The following is a 26192-nucleotide window of genomic DNA, read 5'->3' as shown; positions in this document are numbered from 1 at the left end:
TAAAACGCATGAAAAGCAGATTTTTTTAAATCAATTTTTTTTTTACTTGAAATTAAAATTTAAACGCATTTTATATTTAGATACTGTCATGCGGTTGTTTACTAATACAATATACCTCAAAGAATTAGCTCACATAGAATTGTGGATTCTGTCTAAACAGATATTCTGTTTGGATTGTCTATTAGACACCTTCAACTGATTATGATTGCATCAAGAAAGACATGCCTGCAGACCTTGCCCTCTTAATAAATGGTGCATCAATTTTTTTTATATATAACAAAAGCCCCGCTCTCTAGAATTGATTGCCAAGTTTAGAAATGAGGAACATTACACCCAATGGAATTTACCCATGTATGAAAAGTTTGGGGAGATGGCAGTTGATGTGGCAGATCACAAAGTAATATGTGGGCTGTCTGTAGATTGTCCTGATTATAATTAAGTGCAGATTATCCTATAGAAGTAAACGATAGGTTTACTCTTTTAATTTACTTAAAGATCAAAGATAAAACCACAAAATGTACACAAATTCAAAAGTTCCATGTTCAGCCTTCAGAATAAGCATTGTAAGCGACGTAAACTTCCAGCACAGTTAAAGAATATAAACTTGGCTAAGTTGCTTTCGTCATGTCTAGCGTCATTTCATTTCTTTGTATTCTATTGCATCGATTAAAATTAAAGTCAGTGAATTACTACAGTTAAATACTCACCCGGTTCCAAAGAGAATTCGCAATGTACCACTTTGAAAACTATGTTGCAAATGAGAAGTGGACGTACATAACCAAGAGCCATTTTCTTACACAATATTGTTATCTTGCAACTAAGTACAAGGTAACAGTTACTGTCGTGAACAGCAGTAAACCAGAGAGAGAAAATACAAAGTTCCAACCACCGTATCGCAGAGAAAATGTTGTTTTATTCGTGGATACCGTTTCAGCCAATATCAACTTTAAAAAAAAAGAAGTTTATGCGACGTATTTTTGTTGGTTTACTATATGTGGGCTGCAAGTAAATGATTCCTTGTCAAAATAAACTTTTCCATTGACAGAGAAATGTATAGGAGTCCAAAGGCTGATTTAAACTTGTCAAATGGTAAAAGTAGCTGTAAACGACAGGGCGGGATCTTGCGTGCAAATGTATCAGAATAGAGAAACCATAAGAAATTTTAGAACTGCGAATGAAAAAAGATACTATGTTAAGGTATACATTTATAAAAGGTAGTCCAAATACGAAAGATTATTGAAACATGCATGTGTTGAGGGTTGAGAAGACAGATGCACTTATTGAAAGTAGAAAGCGACGGTCTGTGTGATTAAGAGTGGATTGAATTTGTATGGAGGGATCATTTACTAACTTGACTGCTCTGTTTTGGATGAAGTCTTAAGAGTTTAGATTTTGGGGGCGTCACTCTAGATGTGGCAACGGTATTCATAGTAGACAAAAGAAGTAATACTTCTGGTATCCTTTGCGTAGAAGTCAGGGTTAAGATAAGCGATCGTGAATGAAATGTGACTGTTGTTGTTGAAAGTGAATAGAAAATCTGATTTTTGAGAGAAATAAAACAGGACTTAGATTTAGATGGATTGGATTTAATTATATTTTTTCTCTCCAGCATATAATAATTACTTAGAGATCTTAACTTCTTCAAAGAAAATAAATTCCTCAATGAATCTGCCCTATTTCCGAAATTCTGGACAAGTTATATGGACGATATTAGCTTAGCCTTAGAGCCATTGGTTCCATTATTTCCAAACATTTTCTGCATCCACCGACAACACTCACCCTTTGTTAAGCTTAAAATAGAAATAGAAAACAAGTAATCCCTCTCTTTTATGGATATTCTTCTGTCCAGAACACGAACTAGAATTTAATTATCGTTGTATCGAACACCTATTTTAAACTGTTCTAAGATCTTAATTCCCAAGGCTGTCAGATTATTCACCGGCGATCAACTTAAAAGAATCTAAAGTCAAGCACAACAGCCAAGAAAAATGAACATCTAGGTGACATCACGTCTAATGCCCTCATCTAGATGGCATTGGATATGACCACAACAGTTCCAGCCCAGACTGGAACTGTTGTGGTCATATCTTCTTAGTGATTAGACCTGTCTAATCACTAAGAAGATAATTTGGACAGCCAGACCCCCCCATAACATAATCATGTAGATTGCTATCTTTTAGGAATGCCAACTTGTTAAGAGAAAGTTGTCTAAATCACACTGGCGCTTAAAACATTCCAGTTCCAGTTTAAAGAAAAACGACTACATCAAGCTGAAATTTGATGGTTCTGTAGTGAGCAAGGAAGTAATTTGCATGACTGGTATGTAATAGTATTAGTGTGCTGACCATGCGGGTAGGCCAACATCTTGAAAATAAAGTCAGCTGGAATTAGAAATTGCTTTGGAATGTTCTAAAGCTTAATAAAAGTCGCAAAGCAAGTTAGCCTTTTGGTAAAATCATAAAAGTCAAACAAAACATTTTAATTAAAATCACACATTTTTTGTCAAATTTACTGGTACATTTTTGAAAACTGGCAAGTACTGTATTGATTACAACAACAAAAAAAAACCCCTTTTCCTAAGCTGATATAGTTTTCCACAAGCAGCGTTAAAGGAGGAACAAGCTGATTGGACAAGCTGTAGATAACTCATACAAACCTGGTTAATACAGCTTGCTTTACACATGCTTTACAAGATGCGTGCAGAACCAACGTCATCTATCCGCTTCCTGAAAAAAAAATCATATTCTATTTTTTTCTTATGAATTCAGTACATGTTCAAGCCATGCCGCAATCATATTTTGTCTTACCACTCCTAAATATTCATTTTTTGTGGTTAGTCATCAACGACATCTTTCGCTTGGCGTAAAAGTTGAAAGCGTTGAAAGGAAAATGGCTGTTCGACGTAAATACATTATCTTCTTTTGGAATTCCATTCTTATTGCGATGTGCTCTGGAGGTTTAATACCATCCGGTGAGTAGTAAAGGGATATCCTTCTAGAAACAACGATAAAGTTTGCTTTAAATAACTGTTTTGTATTTTGTGATCGGTCGCTTGACAATTATAAATTTTAAATATCAATTCTTTTAAATTATAAAAAAAAAGGTAAACGTAAATTGCAATCATTATCAATCCACTGCGGGATGGATGTCTCCTCAACAAATCATATTGAGGGAAATGGACCATAGTCTACCACGCTGGTCCAGTGCGGGTTGCCAGTTCGACCGTATTTAGCAGCCAGGAGTTTGGATCCCGGTCTGCTCAAAGAGAGCAGCCAGGAGCTTGAACCCCAGTCTGCTCAAAGAGAGCAGCCAGGGGCTTGAACCCCGATCTATTCAAAGAGCATGTGCTACTGCACATGCTCTTTGAATAGAGCATGTGCTACTGCACTCCCTCCCTAGCCGAGTGGTCACGAGCGGGAGTGCAGTAGCACATGCTCTTTGAGTTGACCGGATTCAAGCCCCTGAGTGCTAAATATGGTCGATCTGACAACCTGCACTGGACCAGCCTGGTAGATTATAGTCCAATTCCCTCAACATGAATTGTTGAGGAGCCTTCCATCCTGCAGTGCATAAATTATAAGCATGAATAAATTCTATTATTTTTGTCAATTAACCACTGTTTAAAACTACATTCCAGCATTATGTTAGCAAAAAAGAATTCTTCAGTTAGATGTTATAATTAGACTGTTATAATTAATTTATCTAATTTTAACAGTCTCCAGATGAATTCGATAATTTTGCAGAAATTAATGAAAAATTTTATATTTTCTGTGATAATAGAAGTGAATAGTAAATGACTAATTAACTATCCACCAATTAATTAATTAAATAGCTTCCTTCACAATTAATTAGAATAAATAAATAGTTAATTATTTATATATATATATTTAGTAAATAACAAAAGTAACAATAAAAATAAATAATTCCCAAAGAGAAAGAGATGTACACTGGTTAAAATAATTAAGCATTCGCAGTATTTGAAAATAAATTTGTGTAAATATGATGTAGATGAAGTTAACCTCCCACCAATTTATGGTGGGTGGTTAAAGTTCAAAGCAACTCCAGAGCGAACGGTAAATATGATTTTATTGGAACATGAGCAACAGAAGCAAAATACTGTGAACTTGTAGAAACAGCTGTTGTCTCCCCTGTGGACGGCATGTGCGTGGAGAGACAATGCCTTTTTTGATATGGTATTTGTCCTGTTTCTAAACGGTCCCTAAGGAATTCCTCAAACCCAATTTTTGCATAGGTATAGTGTATGGTCCCAGCAACCACCCGACATACTTCTCACCTGCGATGCACCAATAAAATCGAGATACTGATGATTTATTACAGAATCAGTCATCATTGTGTACGTACTGTTTACAACTTAGTCTTCCTGAATCCTATTGATCAGATTTTGTTTGCTCTAGAGAACACAATGTGATCAATAGGATTCAGGACAAGAAAGGAAGTGGGCCACTCTACACGGTCACTATGCTCATCTTTTTATAGATATTGTTTACCAGCTGTGTCCTATGGGATTGAGTGTTGTCGTCAATCCATAAAAATCTCTTCGCTTACAGCACGAGCACCAGGATGACCATTGCGGCAGGATCTCAATTAAACACACACATCTTAGTTCCTCTCCCATAAAGTCCATATCTCTGCAGACTGTTCCAGGTGGTCTGGTCTGGTCTGGTTTTGATACCTCTTGTTCCGCTGCAAAACGTTCGAGTAGCTGGTAGCGTTCATGAAACAACTTGAAAATGTGACTGAAATCTGTGGTTGACGAATTAGATATGTCTCTGACATCGTCCAGTATTTAAAGCAATGGTAGCACGACTGAATTGATATGTTCTCGCCTGTATGCGTTGGAGAATTGGTTATTTACTTGTATATCAGTCAGCGTTACTGCAGCTACAACTGAATGTCGATAGAGTAGATTGTCCAACAGACTGCAATGATCTCCAGTCTGTTTTAACCAGAATATTCGAGCAAGCAATGATTTTCACTCCGTGGCTGAGTTAGTTGGTCTGAGGCGTAGTTAGCAAGGATTCCCCCCCCCCCCAGAAACTGTGATTTTTCGTCCAGAAAAACAGGCAAATCGACCAGAACAGGCAATTTTCAGAATTTACAGACACATTACATAAATGGCTATGTAGAAGAAATTCTGGGTGACTCTAATAAAATAATTTGAATTTTAAGCACGCAATGAAATAACTTGTGGCACACTGGTACTGGAGAAGAGCTAAATGCTCAAATGGTAAATCCTGGACTGCCTCGATAAAGGAAATTCAGACACTTAGAAGAAGCACAAACATAAATAAGCGTTCCTGATATGAGAGCATGGGCAGTAACAGAGTTCACTCGGTATTTCGCTGAGGATTTATTCCTCCTGATGAAGGAACAATATCTAATACAGGTAGTATGGTGATGGCACTATGGAAAACAATAAGTGTTTTCCTTTTCACAAGGAAGTACTATTTATTTTAAGTGTAAATTTAAGGGTGAGGAAACTCATTTTTATCACAGTACGACATATGCTTGTTTTCAGGATCCATACGTCATATGAACAACATTTGAAAAACATAAATATGAATTTTATAAATATTCTGAATGAAACTTTCGAATCACATTTTTGAGTTAAACTACATTTCATATAATGCGTTCTTGCGAGTGCATTTAGAATTAATGTGATATTTTAGATTAAACATGCGCTATACATTGTCCAGAAGAACCAGATTTGCGTGATATTCGATTTCCACTGAGTGTTTATATTAGAGATAGTGTTTAACGTCAGGCTGAGTATAAATCTTTCACAGTCCATTTAATGGAAAGAAAATTAAATATACATCGAGTGATAAACTTCTCTTCAGTCACCGCACAATGAATGTCTCTATTGCTTCATGAGAGCGATTTTTATTTATTTTATGGCTTCGCAAGGGGCGATAATGGAAGAAATCCGTGCTGCTGTACAAAGAAAAAAATATTTCGAAGTCCACAAATATCTTAAATGTGTAGTTCTAATGCAGTAGGAATCAAGCAGCTTTTTTATTATTTTTTATATTTGTTAAAAGCTTTGCAATATAAAACAAACAGAATGAAAGGGAAGCATATGACTGTCCCATTAACAGCTAAAAACCGAACTCGCTAATGGGATAACATTTTATCTGCATTATTTGAAGTTTAGTTCTGGTGGCCACTGTTAGTAAATAAGCGCAATGCAGTAGAGATTTTGTTATAAATCGATTCGGACTCAGAACCAGTTCAATAAATTGGGACTTTCTAAAAATATAAAAAAAAGAACACCAAGACATCACTAGAAATGCATATAACTCAAGTCTGACTTTAGATATATAGAAATATATCACACTAACGGTTTAATTATTCCCTAACCAGCATGGCGTTAATATGCTTGTTTGGATATGAACACACCTGTCTTAAATTGTGAAGTTAAGAAACATATCTACACCTCAAATTCGTGTGACATATTTATATTTATCACTGACAGTATACTGGAGTCATCACTGGTCAGTCCTTTGGAGAAGTCTGCTTTTAAATCCATTGGAGATGTGGTTTAAACAAGACTTCTCAATCGGCCTAGTGGGCAATGGATCTCAAACAGAAATAGCAAGTTTTCCCTGCGAGTTATTCGAAGATTTTCCTCTAAACCCTTGAGGTGTCAATACGCTGTCAGTTAATCGATTTCACTAGTTCGTAGGATGACACAAAAACATAAAAGGTCCATGAACGTGCTTCCCGTCCATTCAATCTTTGACCATTTCCACACTTCATGAAAAAAAAAAAACCAATCATAACAAATACCATATTTCAGAAGGTTTCTTATTATGATAATTTTGGAGTGACACACATTCGTGGATATCTTTGGCTTTCACTTAGCGACTTCGAGTGCTATTCGAAGTAGAAAATACTCGAGTGCAAAGTGGAAACACTATGGCCAATAGAGGTGATCAGGGATTAGATATGAATTTATTATAGACGAGTGACAAAAATGAGCACAACAAGCAAAGAGCTAACAAATGGGGACGAATGGAAAATTAAATTTTCGGTTTACAACGATGACATGACGTTATGTTATAATGCAGAGCTTTTCCAGGAAGGCTCAGATAGACTTCAGGTGTGAGCAAAAAAGTGGCAGCAATCTTTTAATGGAGCAAAATTCAAGATTTTCTTACACCTCAAGAATAGAACCCCAAACTAGTTCATACTCTTAATGGGGTGTTGAACTAATAACAGCAGAGGAATTAAGAGATTTGGGAGTTGTGATGCGGTAATGGAGTACTTACAGCAGTATACACAGGCGAAACGGAAGGCCCATGATGTCCTATCAATGATTTATCGTACATTTTCTTGTAAAGGGGCTCCGTAGCCGAGTGGTCAGGAGCGGGAGTGCAGTAGCACACGCTCCTTGAGTAGACCGGGGTTCAAGCCCCTGACTGCTGAATACGGTCGATCTGCCAACCTGCACTGGACCAGCGCGGCAAATTATGGTCCATTTCCCTCAGCATGAATTGTTGAGGAGGCTTCCATCCTGCAGTGGGTTGATAATGGCTGCACCTTACCCTTTTCTTGTAAAGATAAGGTGGTCATTATCCTACTTCATACAGTATTCATAAGACCGCACTTGGAATACTGTGGTCATGTATGTAGATTGCATCTAAGAAAAGACATCGAGCTTCTTGAAAAGCATTCAAAGATGGACAACACGCCCAGCGAGATTAACAAAATTCCGGCCATATGAGAAAAGACTTCGAATATGTGGGGTATAAAGCTTGGAAACGAGGCACCTCAGAAGATACTTAATTGAGGTGTATAAGGCTCTGAGAAGTGAGCGTAAAATGAAACTGTTATAAATGAATGAAATGTTCACTGTTGTAAACGAGTCTATGACTAGGTGCCATAAATTTAAATTACGGGGGAAGAGCCTCTAAGAGGTCAAAACCTGGGCATTTATTGCTTTTGGTTTTAAATAGTGCTATTTCTAAGACTTCTATAGTAAACAGAGGTTCAATATTGGCATTGTCATAATCAGTATTCTCTTTTATTATGTCTAACTGGGTAGGGGAATACTCCCCAGCCTGAGTCCCGATAATACTGTCTAAGATGGATGTTGGCTGGTTGTTGTTGTTGATATGGGGGTTTGATGGCGCATAAGCTACTTTGGCTATAATGCGCCTTGTTGGCTGGTGGCGGCACGTGTGTGTACGGACTGTTTTGAAAGAAAGAGAGGGAATTATAGAAGCCAATTCAGAAGAACAGAACCCATGGAAGTATCTGTAGGAAAGGCATGCATCAGAAACAGAATGTCATAGACATTCTCTCAGATAGGCCAGAAAAGCTGTACTTGCAACCTGGGAGTCTAAAACGCTGATGGAACTGACATTCGGGTGACACTCAAGTCAAGCGGACCCAATTTCGACGAAGTCAGGTTGGTCTGTAATAGCCAAATTCTCTGCTTGCACCTTTACGATGGTGGGACTGTTAATAATCCTAGGTATAACCCCCATGTGCAAGCACACTGTGGATGACAACCCACGTGTGAACCAACGTAAGCAGGGGTCGAGGTGTGGCACCCATACCACATGGGGGAATGCCGCCCCCTCGGTGTTACCAGGCAATACTAGGTGGTAAATGACTCTCATCAACCGGTGCAATACCACCACTTTGCTATATTGGAGGCTTGAAGTGATGGAACCCATGTTTAGTCTTCAGAGCTAAGTTCCGGTCAACCCTTCCCCATCTCTTCCATTATGCAGTATGATTGATATCTTTTGAGGTTATGATGGACATCATGACGAGATCCAATCTTCCTTATATTTCGAGGCTACAGCTCTAAAACGCGTTCGCAGACCGCTAGTTAGTTCACCGGACCGAACCTATTGGTAACTCTATGAGGATTCCGAAGCCTCCGTAGCCAGGTGGGCAGGAGCAGCAGTGCGTAGCACACGCTTCTTGATTAGACCGGGGTTCGAGCCCGTGACCACCAAATATGGAGGATGCGGAAAGGTCAGGGAATGACCACCGCATTTCTCTGGAGCAATATGGCTTTAGTTGCTAATGTTTCTAAAAACCAAATAACAAACGATGATGAGGCTTCCGGATCAGCTAGCCTATAATCTTGCTACCTCTGCTCTGCCAGATAGTGACTGGAGGGAGTCCGAGTAGTGTGTATGCTGGGGATATTGTGGAGGCCACGTTATGTCAAGGATCTGGTTATATTCTTACCATGTGTACGCCATATCCAAAAATTTCATTACTTCACAGCATGTCCCCCCCACTTTTCTTACTATTGAATACACCATGAATAGTCAAACTAATAGAGTAAGCTTGTCTGCGAATAGATGTAAACCTCCCAAACACTTAATAGTCCATTTCACTAATATACGTGGTGTCAATTCTAATCTCAATGGTGTCCATTTTCACTTGCAGTCTGCCAGACCCATGTACTTTTTCTGACAGAATCTCATTCGAATCCAATAAGATTGGGTTCGAATGCTGTTTCGATGGAAGGAACGGGCAACTTCGTTGATCTCTGGCGAGAATTGCATGGTAATTGAATACGATTTTTCATTAAGCTAAATTCAGGACAAACTGAACAGATAATATGCAGGCAAATATATCGATTTACATACATGGAACATACACTAAAAACTCACGTCCTTAGTTTTCTCAGTGCCTATTTCAAACAACTAATTCAATTCCGAATAAATTAAGAATGATTTATTTCTTTAGTGCCATCTGAAGATTTGGAAACCTTCTAATGTAATAATTTCAGTATTTTTAATTTTACTGCTTCCTCTTTTCAGAGTGGAAGTGCCATGCAGTAACAGAACTGATCAACGAACTGCTTAATGAAGAAATTTCCGTCATGTTTGATATTTTGTATTTATATTCGAAATCGTACAGTAAGTATCCTTCTTTCTCCATTTTTTCCCATATTATTGTTGTTGTTATGGGGGCCGAATGGCACATATTTCCGGATTATGCTGTAGAAATTTTAGATTATCAATTTATCAATACTTATGTTTCTAAAATACAAAGCCACCAATAAAAAATCATAAATGTATTTCTTTATGTGATCATTTTTATGAAATTATTTGAAAGTTCTACTTATTTTAAAGATACACTGAACTACTTATTTTCAAGAAAGGGAGGCAAATTTTTTCAGAAAAAAACGATAGCATCTCGGAACAGCTGATGGACTGTTTCATTAGCCGCAGATTAACTACGACCCTGTGTGTGTAGTGTCTGTAAATAAGCCACACCCACGAGTTTTCAACATGTTGAAAGTTATCGTAAGGATTGTATTAACTGCGAGGATCTAGAAAAAATTAAAAACAAGGTAAGATAATCAAAGGCGATCTACAAACAGCTGCAAAACAGAATGCAAATGGATATAAGCGCATTCCTGAAATGGGCATGCATCTCTTTGGCCAGCCAGATGAATATGACCCGAAACCCATCCTCTGAAAAGTGGGAAAAAACTTAGTATACCCACATGACAACTCAAAAGTTGACAAAAATTACCAAAACAGTTCCTTAGTGGCACTGAATAACTGCCACTTATTTATTTTTAAGATATTAGCCTCAACTCTCTATAACCAATATTGTGAGATGTACATATGGTGCAAAGAGGTAAACTAAGAGCATTACGATTCACAAAATTGACTACCGGACACATACTAAATTCCATCATGCCAATTCCCTTGTATCCTTCATTACACATACTCTGGGTTACACATACTCTGGGTGAAGCAGCGGCGCAGGTGGTTTCCTATATCTGTCTGTCCGTCTGAAATTTTTCTTGTAATATTTCAGTATTCCCGAAGCATAAAATTCTGAGGTAACATCTCCGGCCCTATGGAAGGTTTCTGGAATTTCAATTTCTCAGTGCAATGGTAGTATTGAGTGGTACATCAAAATTAGACCCCAAGGCAAGTCCAGGTCTCTTTTTTGATAGCATGTTGCAGGTCATCTTTGAGGATTCCTGGGTAATTCTGTGAGATAACTGTTCAACATCTACACACAAAATGCAACGATATCATTTCCTGTATGACAATAACCTTCCCAGTGCTTTAGAAAGTCGTCAGTATTCGGTGGTGGAGATGACTGATGTTTCCACCGCATGTTGCATTGGTTTTGGAACTGTTTCAAAATTCCAGCATTTCATCCACGGTCACCGGATTATCCGATAAGTCAATCTCTTGCTCTATTCATATTGTACTTCAGCCACAATTCAATTCATAACCGTGTCTGTTCATCGTTAAGACACCTGGGAACTAACTTCGTGAATACCTTCTTCTAAGGAAATCCGTCAGTGATGATGGTATAGGCAGACCCATGATGGATACGAGCTTCGTGGCCACATATCAACTATCGTACGCCAATCCAGCCCGATGAAGTTGTTTACCAAAAGTTTTCTTCTAACTAATTTGTGAGCTTGTCTTAGGCTTGGGGCATATTCCAAGGTTTTCTTCCTTTTCGTAACGATCTCCCACTTGTGAACTTGCTATAAAATTGTCAGTACAAAATGAATTTATGCTGGAAATGATTTAGGCTAAAGTTTCAACTTACGGGAAAATTACTAAGCATAAGTTTAATGCAAATCATTCTAATCATGGAGTTATCACAGAGTAACAATTTTAATGAGCACAAATTGAATTTTTAATGTTTAGTTAAGAATTTTTTACTGTTTAGGTAATCATTGTAGAATTTTATTTAACATTTGGAAAGTGTGTTAGGTATTGAAAGTTTATTACACTATATATTTTAATAACAGCCGTTCCTTTGCGCATTGCATATATTAAACATTTCAAAAAGTTCACTCAATGAATTAATTTCACACCATTTATTTTTTTAGATGGTGTAGCAAGAGAATGTGTAGTAGAAGCCATGCACAAAACAAATATACCAATCTATGTGATGGACGAAGAATCTGGTGAGAAGTTTCTAAATGAATTAGCAGATCCCTTCAATAAGGATTTTTTTAAGCTGAACAGACGAAAAGCTTTTGTTGTGATTGCTGATACAGAAAATATAAATGAGACAATTAAAATGCTTGAAAAGGTAAGTGTTAGCGTAAAGGATTGATTTAATGTAGCTGGATGAATTACATTCTGCAATGGGATAAACATTTTGTTGAATAAAAATTCCAAAAGGACATCAAAGTTCCTTGTGGGAAACTGAGAAGAAATTTGTTTTTTTAAAAAAAATTACATCCCTCTCTATGTATGAGATTACTACGACTACGTTTTGAAACATGTTCTCACTAAGGTTTTCCATGCTCTGACCCACTTCGGGATTCATAGCATGGAATACAATGAGGGAACTGTTTTGTTTCTAAACCTTCCGAAACGAGAGGAATTTTTGGGGAAATTTTTAAACTGTGGCCGAGTTAATCGGTGTAAAATGTCAGCTAAGGCCTCATGACTTAAGTATAATGCAATTATGGAAATCCATCGACGTTTCATTATACGAATAAAAAATATTCATATAATCATCAAAATTTCAAAACTTTTCATATACACTTTTTGAATTGGTCTTTTTATTTTTAGTTACAAATTCCATGTGTATTTAACTCAAACAAATCGTTTATATTAAATATGAGCAAAATAAAAAGATTGTTTCCACCTTTTTTCAGATACAACCTAAGAATAAGTACTTAAACAGATGGTACATATTTTATGAAGATCCATCATATGAATTACACGCTTCGAAATACTTCATGAACTCCTTGTCTAACATTTATCAGATCACCATCATTACTCCTTTCCAAAGCAACACTTCTCTCCTACAAAATGTGAGTATCGTTGACACACTGGCAGTGGCTTAAGCAGAAATATGATAGAAGAGTTTTAATTAAGCTTGTAGGTTTTATTAGTTAACTGTTGTATTTTGTCTTATATTTATTATGCATAAAAAAGTAAATTATTTAAACAATCCTCAATATTTCTTTATAATACCCAACAACTGCTGCTGGAATTTGTGTCTAATTTATAAACAACAGATTGCAGTATTTAATAACACAAAATGATGCACACAAAATGTAGATATTTTACTTTTCTTTATTTCAGTTTTCAATTAATATTCAGATGCATATGTATATAAAACCAATTTTTCCTGCATCTTCCAACGTTGCTAGAAGAGTTTCTTTTAAAACAATCAAGTCAAATGGAATTTTCTTAAATCGTCCATATGAATGTAAAAGCCTTAATGGTGTGACTTTGAAAGCCGCATTCCTTGAGGTAAGTTGCATTAAATGATAAAATATATAAAAAGAGTGTATATAAATACAAGTAAATGTAAATTATTTAGATATATTTTTTATTTAAGTACAAAGACACGGGAAATTCCAATGTCACCGTGTAGGTAACCTGAAATACTTGAAGAAACACGAAAAGTGAAAGTTTAAAATTAAAAATTAATATGAGGATTTGAAAATAAAATAAAAACGTGTTTTCTCAATATAAAAATATACAATCCTTAAAAATAAAAACAGAGGAAAAGTAAATTCTAAAAATCGTAAATCGTAATCATCGTCGTTTAGATGATTCTTTGAGATTTCCGGCCTTTGGATGACTTGAAGCTGGACAGTCGCAGGCAGAGGTGGCACGTTGGCTTAATGTGTCACGCAGTGTAGTCTCTGAACTATTGAATCAGTTTCAGGAGGCAAGAACCATTACAAGCAGAACTGGCCAAGGTCGCTCGAGGGCTACGTCAAACAGAACAAACCGCTATCTGGCTCTAACCACAAGACGGAACCCTACGATGTCCTGTCATCAACTGTCTCTGGAGGTTGCTGCGACCACCTTTTGAGCATTCTTAACACAGTCCGATTGGAAATATTTTCCAATCGGAGTGTGCTAAGAAGGCTCAATTCAAATGGACTCTACGCAAGGAAGCCAGTAGTTTGTATCCCATTAACTCCAAACCACCGCAGAGTTCGTGAAACTAGTGCCGTGAACATGCGACTTTTAGCCAAGACAAATGGGGTACAGTTCTGTTCTCAGATGAGTCCTTTTAGCTTAAAAGATTCCAGGCGTTATTTCATCTGGAGACAAAGAGGAACTCGGTACCATCTCTCCAGCATCAGAGAAAGAGACGCTTATGGTGGAGGCGCTGTTCTCGTCTGATCTGAATAATAATGAAAGGCCTCACCACTTTTCGTGCTTTGGTAAGGGTACCTTTAACTGTGCAGAATTACCCAGAACATATCCTCAAACTCTATGTGCGACTTTTGAGAAGTGCAGTTGGCCCACATTTTCTTTTCATGAAAGAACACGCCACTGCACATAGAACTCAAGTGGCGAATTAAATCAGATTATTATATTAGGGTTACCCGTAAGTCATTACATAAATCCGTATTTGTGTCTGTAAATTCCGTGTGTTCTCTAGTGGATTTTTCTGTTTTGTTGGAAGGAAAAACCGAAAAACCTTGCTAATTACGCTTGAGACCGATTAACTCAGCCAAGGATAAAAAAATTCCCATTAAAATTCCTGGCGTTATCGACGGGATTCGAACCTGGGCCTTTTCCACCCGGTGTTGGGAGGATGGCGACGTTACCACTGTGCTATCCGTGCGGATGTTCGAGTGTTGGAGGACTATATTGACACTGAAGATATCCAACGACTGCCGTAGCCAGCACGATCACTAGACTTAAACCCGATCGAACATGTGTGTTGCGCCCTTGGGCGTCGCATTGCACGACGATAGCCAATTCTGTGGGCACTTGGCGAGCTAAAGTCTGCGTTGGTGAAAGAATGGGATTTGTTGCTGCGGAATCTTATAGACACCCTAATATCGAGCATTATTCACTTCTGTCAGACCTGTTTAGTCGTTAGAGGGGATTATACGCTTTACTGATGTCGTGTGACCATATTTTTAACCATCATATATCAACTTCTACATTGTGCCCTTTTTAGTAATTCTTATAAAACTCCCATAAATGTCTCTTATATCTGTCTGAATTTCTCGATGTCTCCTACTTTGATCGTTATTCTAGGTTATACGACCACATCAAATTATGTCCCGCTTCATCGCAAACTGCACGTTTTATACGTGTTCTGTTAATTTTGTCGAGCAGTGTAATTACTGTCTTAATCTAATATTAAAACAGTAAGAACTTCTTTTTAAGTAACTAACCTCACTGTCCATTCTGTTAACAAATTCACATGACGTGCATTCCAATCGAAGTTATTTTCAAAAATGATAATTAAAAATAAGTTTAAATTCGAAAATAAGTAGTTTTTCTTATCGGCAAGATGAATTATCTTAAAAGAAGTAACTTCTTCCAGATATCGTTAATCAAGACCTAATATTATTTTTTGTTGTTCCCTAGTATCCCCTGATTGTTCAGACGAAGAAAAATCAAAGTGGGAAAAAAGTGCTTGACAGAGGACTTGATGTTAATCTCTTTTTAATTATGTCAGACATGATGAAATTCAGGTATCGTAAAATGGTACTTCTACAATGTATGATTATTAATAAATAAATATATATATATATATATACAGTGAAACTTCCCTTTAACGGACAGCCATGGGGAACTAAAATGTGTCCGTTAGAGAGAAGTGTCCGCTAACAAGAAGTCTGAGAGAGAAAAAAAAAAAAAAAGAAAGAAAAATCGTTAAACGTTTAATGTAAAATTAAATTAAATACAGATTTTGCACAATATTTTTGTAAATAATATACATACAATTGTGCTATGCATATTATGACTTTATCTTAAGAAAAATACATACAGTAATCACTTATTTTCTTCTGCACCTTCTTCCGGCTGATAATTTTGTTTTCAATATTTGTTTGGAGTGAAGAAACCATCGAAAGTCCTTCAGTATCTTCTTCAGCGGCGAAAAACATTTTTAAACGATTGATTTGTATGAGCGCTTCTTCTATTTTCATCGGTGGTTCGTCGTTAATATGTTCTTCGACAGAATGACCTCCTTCCATTTCTTCATCCTCATGAGGAACTTCTTGAAAAATATCGATGATAATGTCGTTGATATGTAGAGCACCATCTTCTGTAGTGAGGTTTGAGTCTATATCTTTGTAGCCAGGGTCACCTGTGGCTGAAGTATCGTACATTATCAATAGATGTTGAAGTTCTTGTTCTTCTTGGTGCCCCACATTGCTGTTCACAACTTCAATTTTTGCGTTTGAGAAGCCAGACTTTGCAAAACAGTTCACGACAGTTTGTTTTCTAATTGCGTTTACTGAAGAGGAAATCCATCGAAACGCATCTAGGATGCTGATTTTCTTTGCAAGGTCACTCGCACATGTTACATCGTTCATGTTTGCAATGAGATGTCTTAAAACACGTTTTCTGTAGTGAAGTTTAAAATTTTTTATTATCCCTTGATCCAAGGGCTGACACTCTGCAGATGTTTTTGGTGGCAGAAAAACGATTTGAATGTTGGACAATTCAATGTGCGGGTGAGATGCAGCATTATCCATGAAAGGAATAATTTTTCTGTTTTGACGAATCATGTTTTCGTTAAAGTAACTTATCCATTCGCTCGTGATATCTCGTGTCATCCACGCTTTTTTTTATTAGGCTTCCAGTCAACATTCAAAAGATTCAACTTTATGCCCTTGAAACAACGAGAATTTTGTGGTTTTCCTATACCAAGAGGTTGTTCAAAGTCTCCCAGCATATTTGTACACAATAGTACAGTCAATCGTTCCTTAGAAATTTTTCGCCCTGGCACTTTTCGTTTTTTAGACTCATTGTTTTTTCAGGAAGAGCTTTAAAAAACAACCCTGTTGCGTCAGAGTTGTAAATATCCTTAGCTTCAAAATCATCACTTAAATCTTCCAAATGGACGGTCCACTCTGTTACAACCCCAGTATCAACAAAATCATTCCCGAAAACTGTTGGACTTCAAATTGACAATGTAAAATCCACCTTCACCACTTACGGTTTTCCAAGAAATTTTATGCCGAGATTTGAACTTGTCTAGCCATCCCACAGAAGCTTTGAACTCATTTACTCCCATAGATTTCGCAACCTCTAAACCCTAACAATAGGCCCATTAATGGGAATTTTATTAGCACGTGCGCGACAAAACCACTCGTACGTAACATTGTCAATTTGATGTCCAACAGTTTTCGGGAATGATTTTTGAACCTGATCATTTCCGTGTTGCCAAAATTGTTTGAGCAGTTCATTTTTTGTTTCTTTAGGATGTCGCTTACCTGAGTCTTCCCGATTTTCAATTTTGCAGCGAGATTGCGAACACTATTTTTTTGCCGATCATACGCATTAATGAGTTCGACTTTATCGTTTAAAGTTAAATGTTTACGAGGAGACATTGTGCACTTCACACGACACTGAACAAAACTGAAAACTGAAACTCAAAAGACCGACAAATCCCCTCCCCCGCGCGCACACACCGAATTCATCAGAAGTTTTACACGTGCCTTAAAATTCTTGAAAAAGGGTTTAGAACCGCGACGTAAACCTTGATAAAATTCAGAGAATCGGAAATAGAAAATAAACACACGATTGAGGCAATACGTGGAAGAAACGTTCCTAGAAAAAGGGCCGTGAGCTCGCCCGCTGTCTGTTATGGGGAGATCAAATTAAGTGCTAATCTAAACGAAACAGTGCAGATTGCCTGTCCGCGTCCGTTACAGAGAATGTCCGCTAGACAGAAGCTGAAAACACGTTAAAACCAATGGAGGTGAGTTGGGGAATTTGAAAATGTCCGTTGTAGAGAGATGTCCGTTAACGAGAGGTGTCTCGTGTGTTTATTTTCTATTTCCGATTCTCTGAATTTTATCAAGGTTTACGTTGCGGTTCTAAACCCTTTTTCAAGAATTTTAAGGCACATGTAAAACTTCTGATGAATTCGGTGTGTGCAGGGGGGGAGGAATTTGGTCAGCCTTTCGTCTTTTGAGTTTCAGTTTCCAGTTTTGTTCAGTGTCGTGTGAAGTGCACAATGTCTTCTCGTAAACATTTAACTTTAAAAATGAGTCGAACTCATTAATGCGTATGATCGGCAAAAAAAGTGTTCGCAATCTCGCTGCAAAATTCAAAATCGGGAAGACGCAGGTAAACGACATCCTAAAGAAAAAAAACGAACTGCTCAAACAATTTTGGCAACACGGAAATGATCAGGTTCAAAAATCATTCCCGAAAACTGTTGGACTTCAAATTGACACTGTTACGTACGAGTGGTTTTGTCGCGCACGTGCTAATAAAATTCCCATTAATGGGCCTATTGTTAGGGTTTAGAGGTTGCGAAATCTATGGGAGTAAATGAGTTCAAAGCTTCTTTGGGATGGCTAGACAAGTTCAAATCTCGGCATAAAATTTCTTGGAAAACCGTAAGTGGTGAAGGTGGATTTTACATTGTCAATTTGAAGTCCAACAGTTTTCGGGAATGATTTTGTTGATACTGGGGTTGTAACAGAGTGGACCGTCCAATTGGAAGATTTAAGTGGTGATTTTGAAGCTAAGGATATTTACAACTCTGACGGAACAGGGTTGTTTTTTAAAGCTCTTCCTGAAAAAACAATGAGTCCAAAAAACGAAAAGTGCCAGGGCGGAAAAATTTCTAAGGAACGCTTGACTGTACTATTGTGTACAAATATGCTGGGAGACTTTGAACAACCTCTTGGTATAGGAAAACCACAAAATTCTCGTTGTTTCAAGGGCATAAAGTTGAATCTTTTGAATGTTGACTGGAAGTCTAATAAAAAAAGCGTGGATGACACGAGATATCACGAGCGAATGGATAAGTTACTTTAACCAAAACATGATTCGTCAAAACAGAAAAATTATTCTTTTCATGGATAATGCTGCATCTCACCCGCACATTGAATTGTCCAACATTCAAATCTGTAAGATGTAAAATCTTACAAATATGATTTTTTATAGAGGAGGGAGATTTAGTTTAAAGTAAAACTTATAATATGGTAATATGGGGGAGCGAACCTTACAGCCAAGGGATTAAATTAGACAACGTCTATACAAGGGGAGAGGTAACTGAAAAGCTATTAGCAACCTGGGTAAACTCGATTCCCAGCTCACACAGGTAAACCAGAACAATAGAAACCAGCAGCAACGGCTATTAGTAGAGGGTGTCAACTCTGGTAAACAATAAAATGAGTAAGATTGGTTAAACAGAAAACTAGGGTGTATTTGACATATGTAGGCGGTACAGAAAGGGAGATGAACAAAAAGTGAGTGAACGGGGAGAGAGAGGACACAGAGTTGAGAATTTGGGAGTGTTTTGCGAAGATGAGTTAGAGACAGATCCCCGAGTTGAGTTATGTGGATGTTTAGGAAAACGAGTTAGTGGGATTCTAAGTTGAGTTTTTGTTGGTGCTAGGGAAAATGAAATAGTCAGTGGACACAGCAGTCGAGATTTTCGTCGAGATAGGTAAAATGAAATAGTAACATGGACAGTTGAGGGTTCTGTTGTGGTAGGAAATATGTGTCAGTTAACAGTGGAGTGTTTGGTCGTGGTGGGAAAAGAGAAGGGTAGCGTCCTGAGAAGTTTTCTTCTTCTTTTCTTCTTATTGAAAGAGTTCTTAATAGGTGGGCGATAAAACGAGGGTAGCACCCTATGAGTTTTTCCTTGTGATAAGTTTTAATAAAGTGGAGAGGAGAAGGAGTTAGTGTGAGATGCCCTATGAGTTTTTCTTGTTTAGGTTTTAATAAGGTGGAGAGAAAGGGAGCGAAATCCGCAGAATCAGTAGCTCAAGAGAAGGAGCGAAAATGCGAAATTAGTAGCTCGATGAGAAGGAAGGAAGCAGCGAATGGATGGTAGCCCGAATAAGGTGGAGAAAGAACGCCAGTCCCATGCAGCCAAGAGTTCCTAAAAAAATTATCTGTAGCAAATTCAGGTGAAAGCAGATGAAGGAGATCCTCAGTGAGCCAAATGGAAGTGTGAAACCGCCCCGGAAAGCGAAGGAAAGATAAAAGATAATAGTAAGTACTGTAAGTTAACAAGGACTGTTAGTGAAACAGTATAGGGATTAATTAATGAAGAAAAGATAGCCAAAGAAGTAAATTGATAGATAGATTATCTCTGAAGTAAATTATATATATACTAACAGAGTTTAATTAATTCAAAAAGGTTATTGTAAAATGCAAGAGAAACGAAAGGTAAGTAATAGATTAAATTGTTGTTCAAAAGATTATAATATGTTAGTAGGGTAGTAAGGATTATATGTGAATGTTTTAAGGACAGATAATTGAATCCTATGAGAAGTTTTGACCATCTTTTAAGGATAGATAATTGAATATAGTGAGAATCTTTGAATTTTCTAAGGATAGATAATTGAATGTAGTGTTTGTATTAATGAAAAATTGTTGGTCCAACTGAAAGACTAATAACAAATAGAGACCTTAGGAAAGTTATGATTGGTCTTCAGTATATTGTAACGGAATGGCGAGAACACAGAGTATAATGATGAAAATAGCATATTGATTGTTAATATAAGAATAATATATGCAAGGTATCCTTGACTTAACCTTGTATGCATATTACATGTTTTTTATTCAATTGTATATTTTGTTGTATATACATATGTAAATAAACTTTGTTGTTGTTATTAACGTGTGCTTTTGACATTCATGAACACTCAGCCTTTCCGAAGGGAATTATACACAATTGAGAAGTTCCCACGAATCTGGAATTCTCCTAGGAAGTAAAGTCAGATGCGTAAGTGGGGGAATTAAGAATAAAGTGGACAAACACATATAAGGGAACAAAACGAAATAAAAATAAGAACTATAAAACAATAACTAAATATATAAACAAACATTCTTTTTTTCACCCCCCACAAATCGTTTTTCTGCCACCAAAAACATCTGCAGAGTGTCAGCCCTTGGATCAAGGGATAATAAAAAATTTTAAACTTCACTACAGAAAACGTGTTTTAAGACATCTCATTGCAAACATGAACGATGTATCATGTGCGAGTGACCTTGCAAAGAACCTCAGCATCCTAGATGCGTTTCGATGGATTTCCTCTTCAATAAACGCAATTAGAAAACAAACTGTCGTGAACTGTTTTGCAAAGTCTGGCTTCTCAAACGCAAAAATTGAAGTTGTGAACAGCAATGTGGAGCACCAAGAAGAACAAGAACTTGAACATCTATTGATAATGTACGATACTTCCGCTTCAAAGATATAGACTCGAACCTCACTACAGAAGATGATGCTCTAGATATGAACGACATTATCATCGATATTTTTCAAGAAGTTCCTCATGAGGATGAAGAAATGGAAGGAGGTCATTCTGTCGAAGAACATATTAACGACGAACCACCGATGAAAATAGAAGCGCTCATACAAATCAATCGTTTAAAAATGTTTTTCGCCGCTGAAGAAGATACTGAAGGACTTTCGATGGTTTCTTCACTCCAAAGAAATGTTGAAAACAAAATTATCAGCCGGAAGAAGGTACAGAAGAAAATAAGTGATTACTGTATGTATTTTTCTTAAGATAAAGTCATAATATGCATAGCACAATTGTATGTATATTATTTACAAAAATATTGTGCAAAATCTGTATATAATTTAATTTAATTTTACATTAAACGTTTAACGATTTTTCTTTATCTCTTGTGTATGTAATTGTATATTATTTACAAAAATATTGTTCAAAATCTGTATATATTTTAATTTAATTTTACATTAAATGTTTAACGATTTTTCTTTCTTTCTTTTTTTTTTCTCCTTCAGACTTCTTGTTAGCGGACACTTCTCTCTAACGGACAAATTTTCGTTCCCCATGGCTGTCCGTTAAAGGGAAGTTTCACTGTATATGGTTTAAGTTCAATAAAACATTCAACAAACATAATTTATTCGCAGTAACACAGATGGTATAATCACCATTCTGTCCACAAGGGGTGGAAAAGACCTGAGTTCAAATCCCCACAATTACGCCAGGAATTTTTGTTGGCCTTTTTAACAACGTGGCCAAGTTAGTCGGTCTTAGGCGAAGGTAACGTAGTCTATTTCCTGGAAACTCAGGTTTTTCATCCAACGAACAGAAAATCGACCACAGAACACACGCAATTTACAGCTGTATTATACATGCCTCAATATGGCAAAAGGTGTTGTTGTTTGGGTGTTTCATGGCGCATAAACTACTTTGGCTATAATGCACCTACCTAAATTGTTCACGTGCCTAAAACCCTACAAGCAAGAATATATCTTCAACAAAAAAATACAAATTATTTATTTGGGTCAGCCGTAATTGATTACATCTACCCATGTGTTTTGTGTTTGTAAATTGCGTGTGCTCTCTGGTCGATTTGCTGGACGAAAACCTCCAGTTTCTTGGGAAAAAACCTTGCTATCTACGCCTGAGACCGACTAACTCAGCCACGGAGTGATAAACCCATCAAAGTTCCTCACGTTAACGATTCGAACTCATATCTTTTCCACCCGGGGAGAACAGCGATTCTACTAAATGATATCCACGATGTGTACATGGCACATTTTAGCAAAATAAAGTATGTGAAGCAGATTTTTGGTAAAAATGTGGAAACTGCTTTGTTTTTTTGATACATACTTCTGCGTCTCATATATAACCTTAAAATCTTCAAATCTCCCACTTTAGTTAGCTTGCATTACTCTTTAGTTAGCTTGCAATAAATATTACAAAGCTGCTATTTAAAATCAAAAATTCCTTTGCGTTCCTGATAGAAGCGCAATATTACAAGTATTTATTTTGTTAAGACATCTTGCTTTATAGAATTCACATGTTTAACCGATAACTGTCAGCTGTACTCCATTAATACTTTGAAACTTTCTATTTTAACAGTTATGAACTTTCTACACCGGCAGAGAGAAAATTTTCAGGCATCAATGGAAAGAACTTTACAGGACTCATTGGAATGCTTCATAGACAGGTAGGATAACGCTTACGGATAGGTATAAATTCAGATAAGACTTTCTTTTAATGTTTTTCTTGAAAAAGGACTGATGAAGGCAAACATTATTTTCAATTTCATCTTTTTCATTTATTTCGATTACACATTTAAATGTTTTAAAATTACACGTTTCAATTCAAGAAAAACATCCAGTAATACACATGTTAACTACATATATCTATGGAAATTACATCCTTAATTGAGATCTGGAACTTTCCTGGAACAGAAATAATTTTAAAGTTAGGAAATTGCTGATTTCACCCTCATGAGTCATTTATGTGACTAGTAAAGACGTTGGTACCTCTCCAATCCATAGTGACTTCATTTAAATCCGTGGGCATTTTCAGTATAACACCTAAAGCACCTGTTTAGGTGTTATATTTATAATAAAATAATTAACTCTGAATTAGTAATAGCTATGCAACTGATATTCACAAATTTAAAAATTTCTTCACACATGAATGTGGATACAAAATATTTATTCAGATTATCAACAATGACTCAAAGGCTAATCATTTCATGCATCTTTCTCCTCTGCCACTAAAACTTTCCCATTTCGAATTTAAATTTTCTAAAGTTATCATTTGGTCCCATTAAAAATCCCTCGTGGGTAGCACAGTTCTTATAATCATCGTCTGCCACTCCCCACATCGGGTAGTAAAGACCTGAGCTCGAACCCATCAATGACGCGAGGAAATTTTATGGATCTTTTTCACAATGTTGCTGATTTAGTCGATTTCATTCGAGAATAGTGTGGTTTCTCGCTCAGAAACTCTGGTTTTTCGTCCACCAAACACCAACTGGACCACAGAACACACACACAGTTCAAAGACATATTATATACGGTGCAATATGGCCTAAGTCGTTGATGCATATACTCAAAATACTCTATAACAACATTAACGAATAACAACCAACCCATTGAAAAGAATATGGGGATTCCAGTCTTTAAGTATATGCTGATTGTTATCTTCATATATGTTTCTATGAATATAATTTCCTTTATCGAGGTATTATAGTTAGACTAGTTCATTAAGTTTTCCTCTTTATCTTCTCAAAATTTCGATTTCATATTTTTCAATTGCACCTTTCACGAAATTCATTTGTGTTCCAATACTTGTAGTTATATGAGTCCAGCTTGGAGGTCTCGGCATGCAGACGCAATAATTCGAGCTCCTGATACTTTGTTTAATTTAAGTGCTTAAAGTGCCCCATACTTCTGGAATTATGTTGTCCATAGACAAGTTTAGAAGAGGTTTCCGTTGGTGAGACTTTTTCGGTGTTTTCTGGGATCTTTCTGCTAGATCTTAACGTTAATTATTCAACGTCTTTGTCAATGGTTAGGTCGCCATGCCGCCATTGGCAGGAAATTGAAGAGAGCAGTTTTCGGTCTTTTCGGAGCTGCCACGCTAATATCTAGCAAATTGTGACTGGGGAGGGGACCACCCGCTGTGTGTCAGCAAGTTGCTTAGTAATTGTCGTTTAACAAGGTCAAGAATAACGTCACGTGGCGACAAGGTTAGGGATTATACCTCTTCCACCCAAATTGTACTTTTCTCCTCTTATGCCCACAGGCACAACGTCTCTGAAACTTTTTGCCTGATTTAAACTAACTTTACCATGTTTTCTGCGTGCTCCCCATACTTCTACAAACTTTCTGTGGCAAATATGAAACTTCCCCCGGGCTTATCCTGCAAGAAAATCGTCCCCAAAAACCTCTAATAATAATAATAATAATAATAATAATAATAATAATAATAAAAAATAATAATAAAAAATAAAAACAAACCTTGTTCTGTTCATTTAGAGGTTTTTCCGCTTGAGCTTTTCCTATTTTTCCCACGTGACCAGAAGGCTACAGCCCAATGCCCGGTTCCTGTTTATCATAGAAACTTGTTTCAACCATCATTTTGCTACTTTTTAGGAGAATACTAACGGCCACTCGATTATCTGGAAACCCCTGTTTTCCGTTTTTCGAAAATCGTGTCCACTGCAGACTATAATATCATTGATGAATGCCAGGACTTTACTCCTGAAACTATCCAAACTCTAGGCCTACGGGGTGATACTGAGGCCTCCAGGCCTACTCCAGCCTCCAAGAAGCGTAATAAAAAATCATTTCCGAAATCAGAAATGGAAACCAGATCCCAAAGTGAACGAAAGGAACTACAAGACCGATCTTCCCAGCAAGGAGAAAATGATAATTAAGAGACACCACTGGATCCCACTCTGCCTGAGGGTCCTGTTTTAGAGCAGGTTCTCTACCTGAGAACCGCACTAGAAACTTTAATGAAGACAATCAACAGCAGAGTCAGTACAGCTCTGCGCACAGACATAGTTTCCCTATGAACGAAGTTGGAAACCATTTTACTTACAACGCACCTCGAACGCGAGAAAGCAGTGGCTAAACTCGAGGCATATCTTGACGGTAGGGATAATCAAATGCAACAGCGCGCCCCTACCTATGCAGACGCGCTGAGGATTCCCAGAAATGCTGAACAAACAAAAAACTGAGTCAGGAAACTCAACCAAAAGGAAAACTCTTCTACAAAAACCACATCTGGTAATTGTTAGACCTACTTCCACAGAAGATCATCACACAAGTGAGGAAGTAAATAATATAGTGGTCGCAAATTTAGCAGAAGACCTGAAAATGGCAAAACTTAAATCTGTGCGTAAGACACGTAATATTGGTGTCAACATTGAAACTGAGACGAAAGAAGAAGCTAACAAAATCATTAGTAACCCCAAAATACAAACATTTGGCCTACAGGCTGCACCCCCGAAAAGAAAGGGGCCCAGCATAATAATTTATGATACCAAAAAGGACCTAACCCCAGCAACACTCCAGGATGAACTATACAGAAAAAACCTCCAGCAGGATCACCCTGATGTTGAACCAAATGACCTCGTTTTCCCGAAATTCCAAAAAAATGCCAGAGGGGGAAATTCTATCAACTGGGTAGTGGAGCTTTCCCCCGCAGCCTGGAGAACAATAAGTCAACAAAATAGAGTGTTCATAAATTGGGGCAGTCACCGCTTCAAGGAGCATGTGGCTGTCCACAAATGCTACAAGTGTTGTCGTTTTGGACACACGACACACACGTGTACCCAAGCTCAACCCAGATGTGGACACTGTGCTGAGAGAGGCCACGACTTTAACTCGTGCACTAAAAAAGAAGACCCACCCACTTGCGCAAACTGCAAATCAATGAAAATGCAGGCAGATCATTCCATCCGAGACAATAAATGCCCTGTCTACGCAAAAGCTAAGAGCACATGCCAACTAAG

The 26192-nt window shown here is 37.2% G+C and overlaps 1 protein-coding gene across 1 annotated transcript in view; it reads left to right on the top strand.

Moving 5' to 3' along the window:
- LOC150084105 (putative glutamate receptor) overlaps nt 1–26192 on the top strand; it is a 57546-nt gene that overhangs the window by 3270 nt on the left and 28084 nt on the right. The window contains exons 2-6 of the mRNA XM_090376117.1: nt 9813–9911; nt 11867–12072; nt 13098–13250; nt 15345–15451; nt 22793–22880. Coding sequence (XP_090232243.1) covers nt 9813–9911; nt 11867–12072; nt 13098–13250; nt 15345–15451; nt 22793–22880 — 653 coding nt within the window. The remainder of the gene's footprint in view (nt 1–9812; nt 9912–11866; nt 12073–13097; nt 13251–15344; nt 15452–22792; nt 22881–26192) is intronic.

Source organism: Mastigoproctus giganteus, chromosome 6 (assembly GCF_048544385.1).
Source record: "Mastigoproctus giganteus isolate SK-2022 chromosome 6, ASM4854438v1, whole genome shotgun sequence".
Lineage (NCBI taxonomy): Eukaryota > Metazoa > Arthropoda > Arachnida > Uropygi > Thelyphonidae > Mastigoproctus > Mastigoproctus giganteus.
This window is presented reverse-complemented; position numbering and strand designations above follow the sequence as displayed.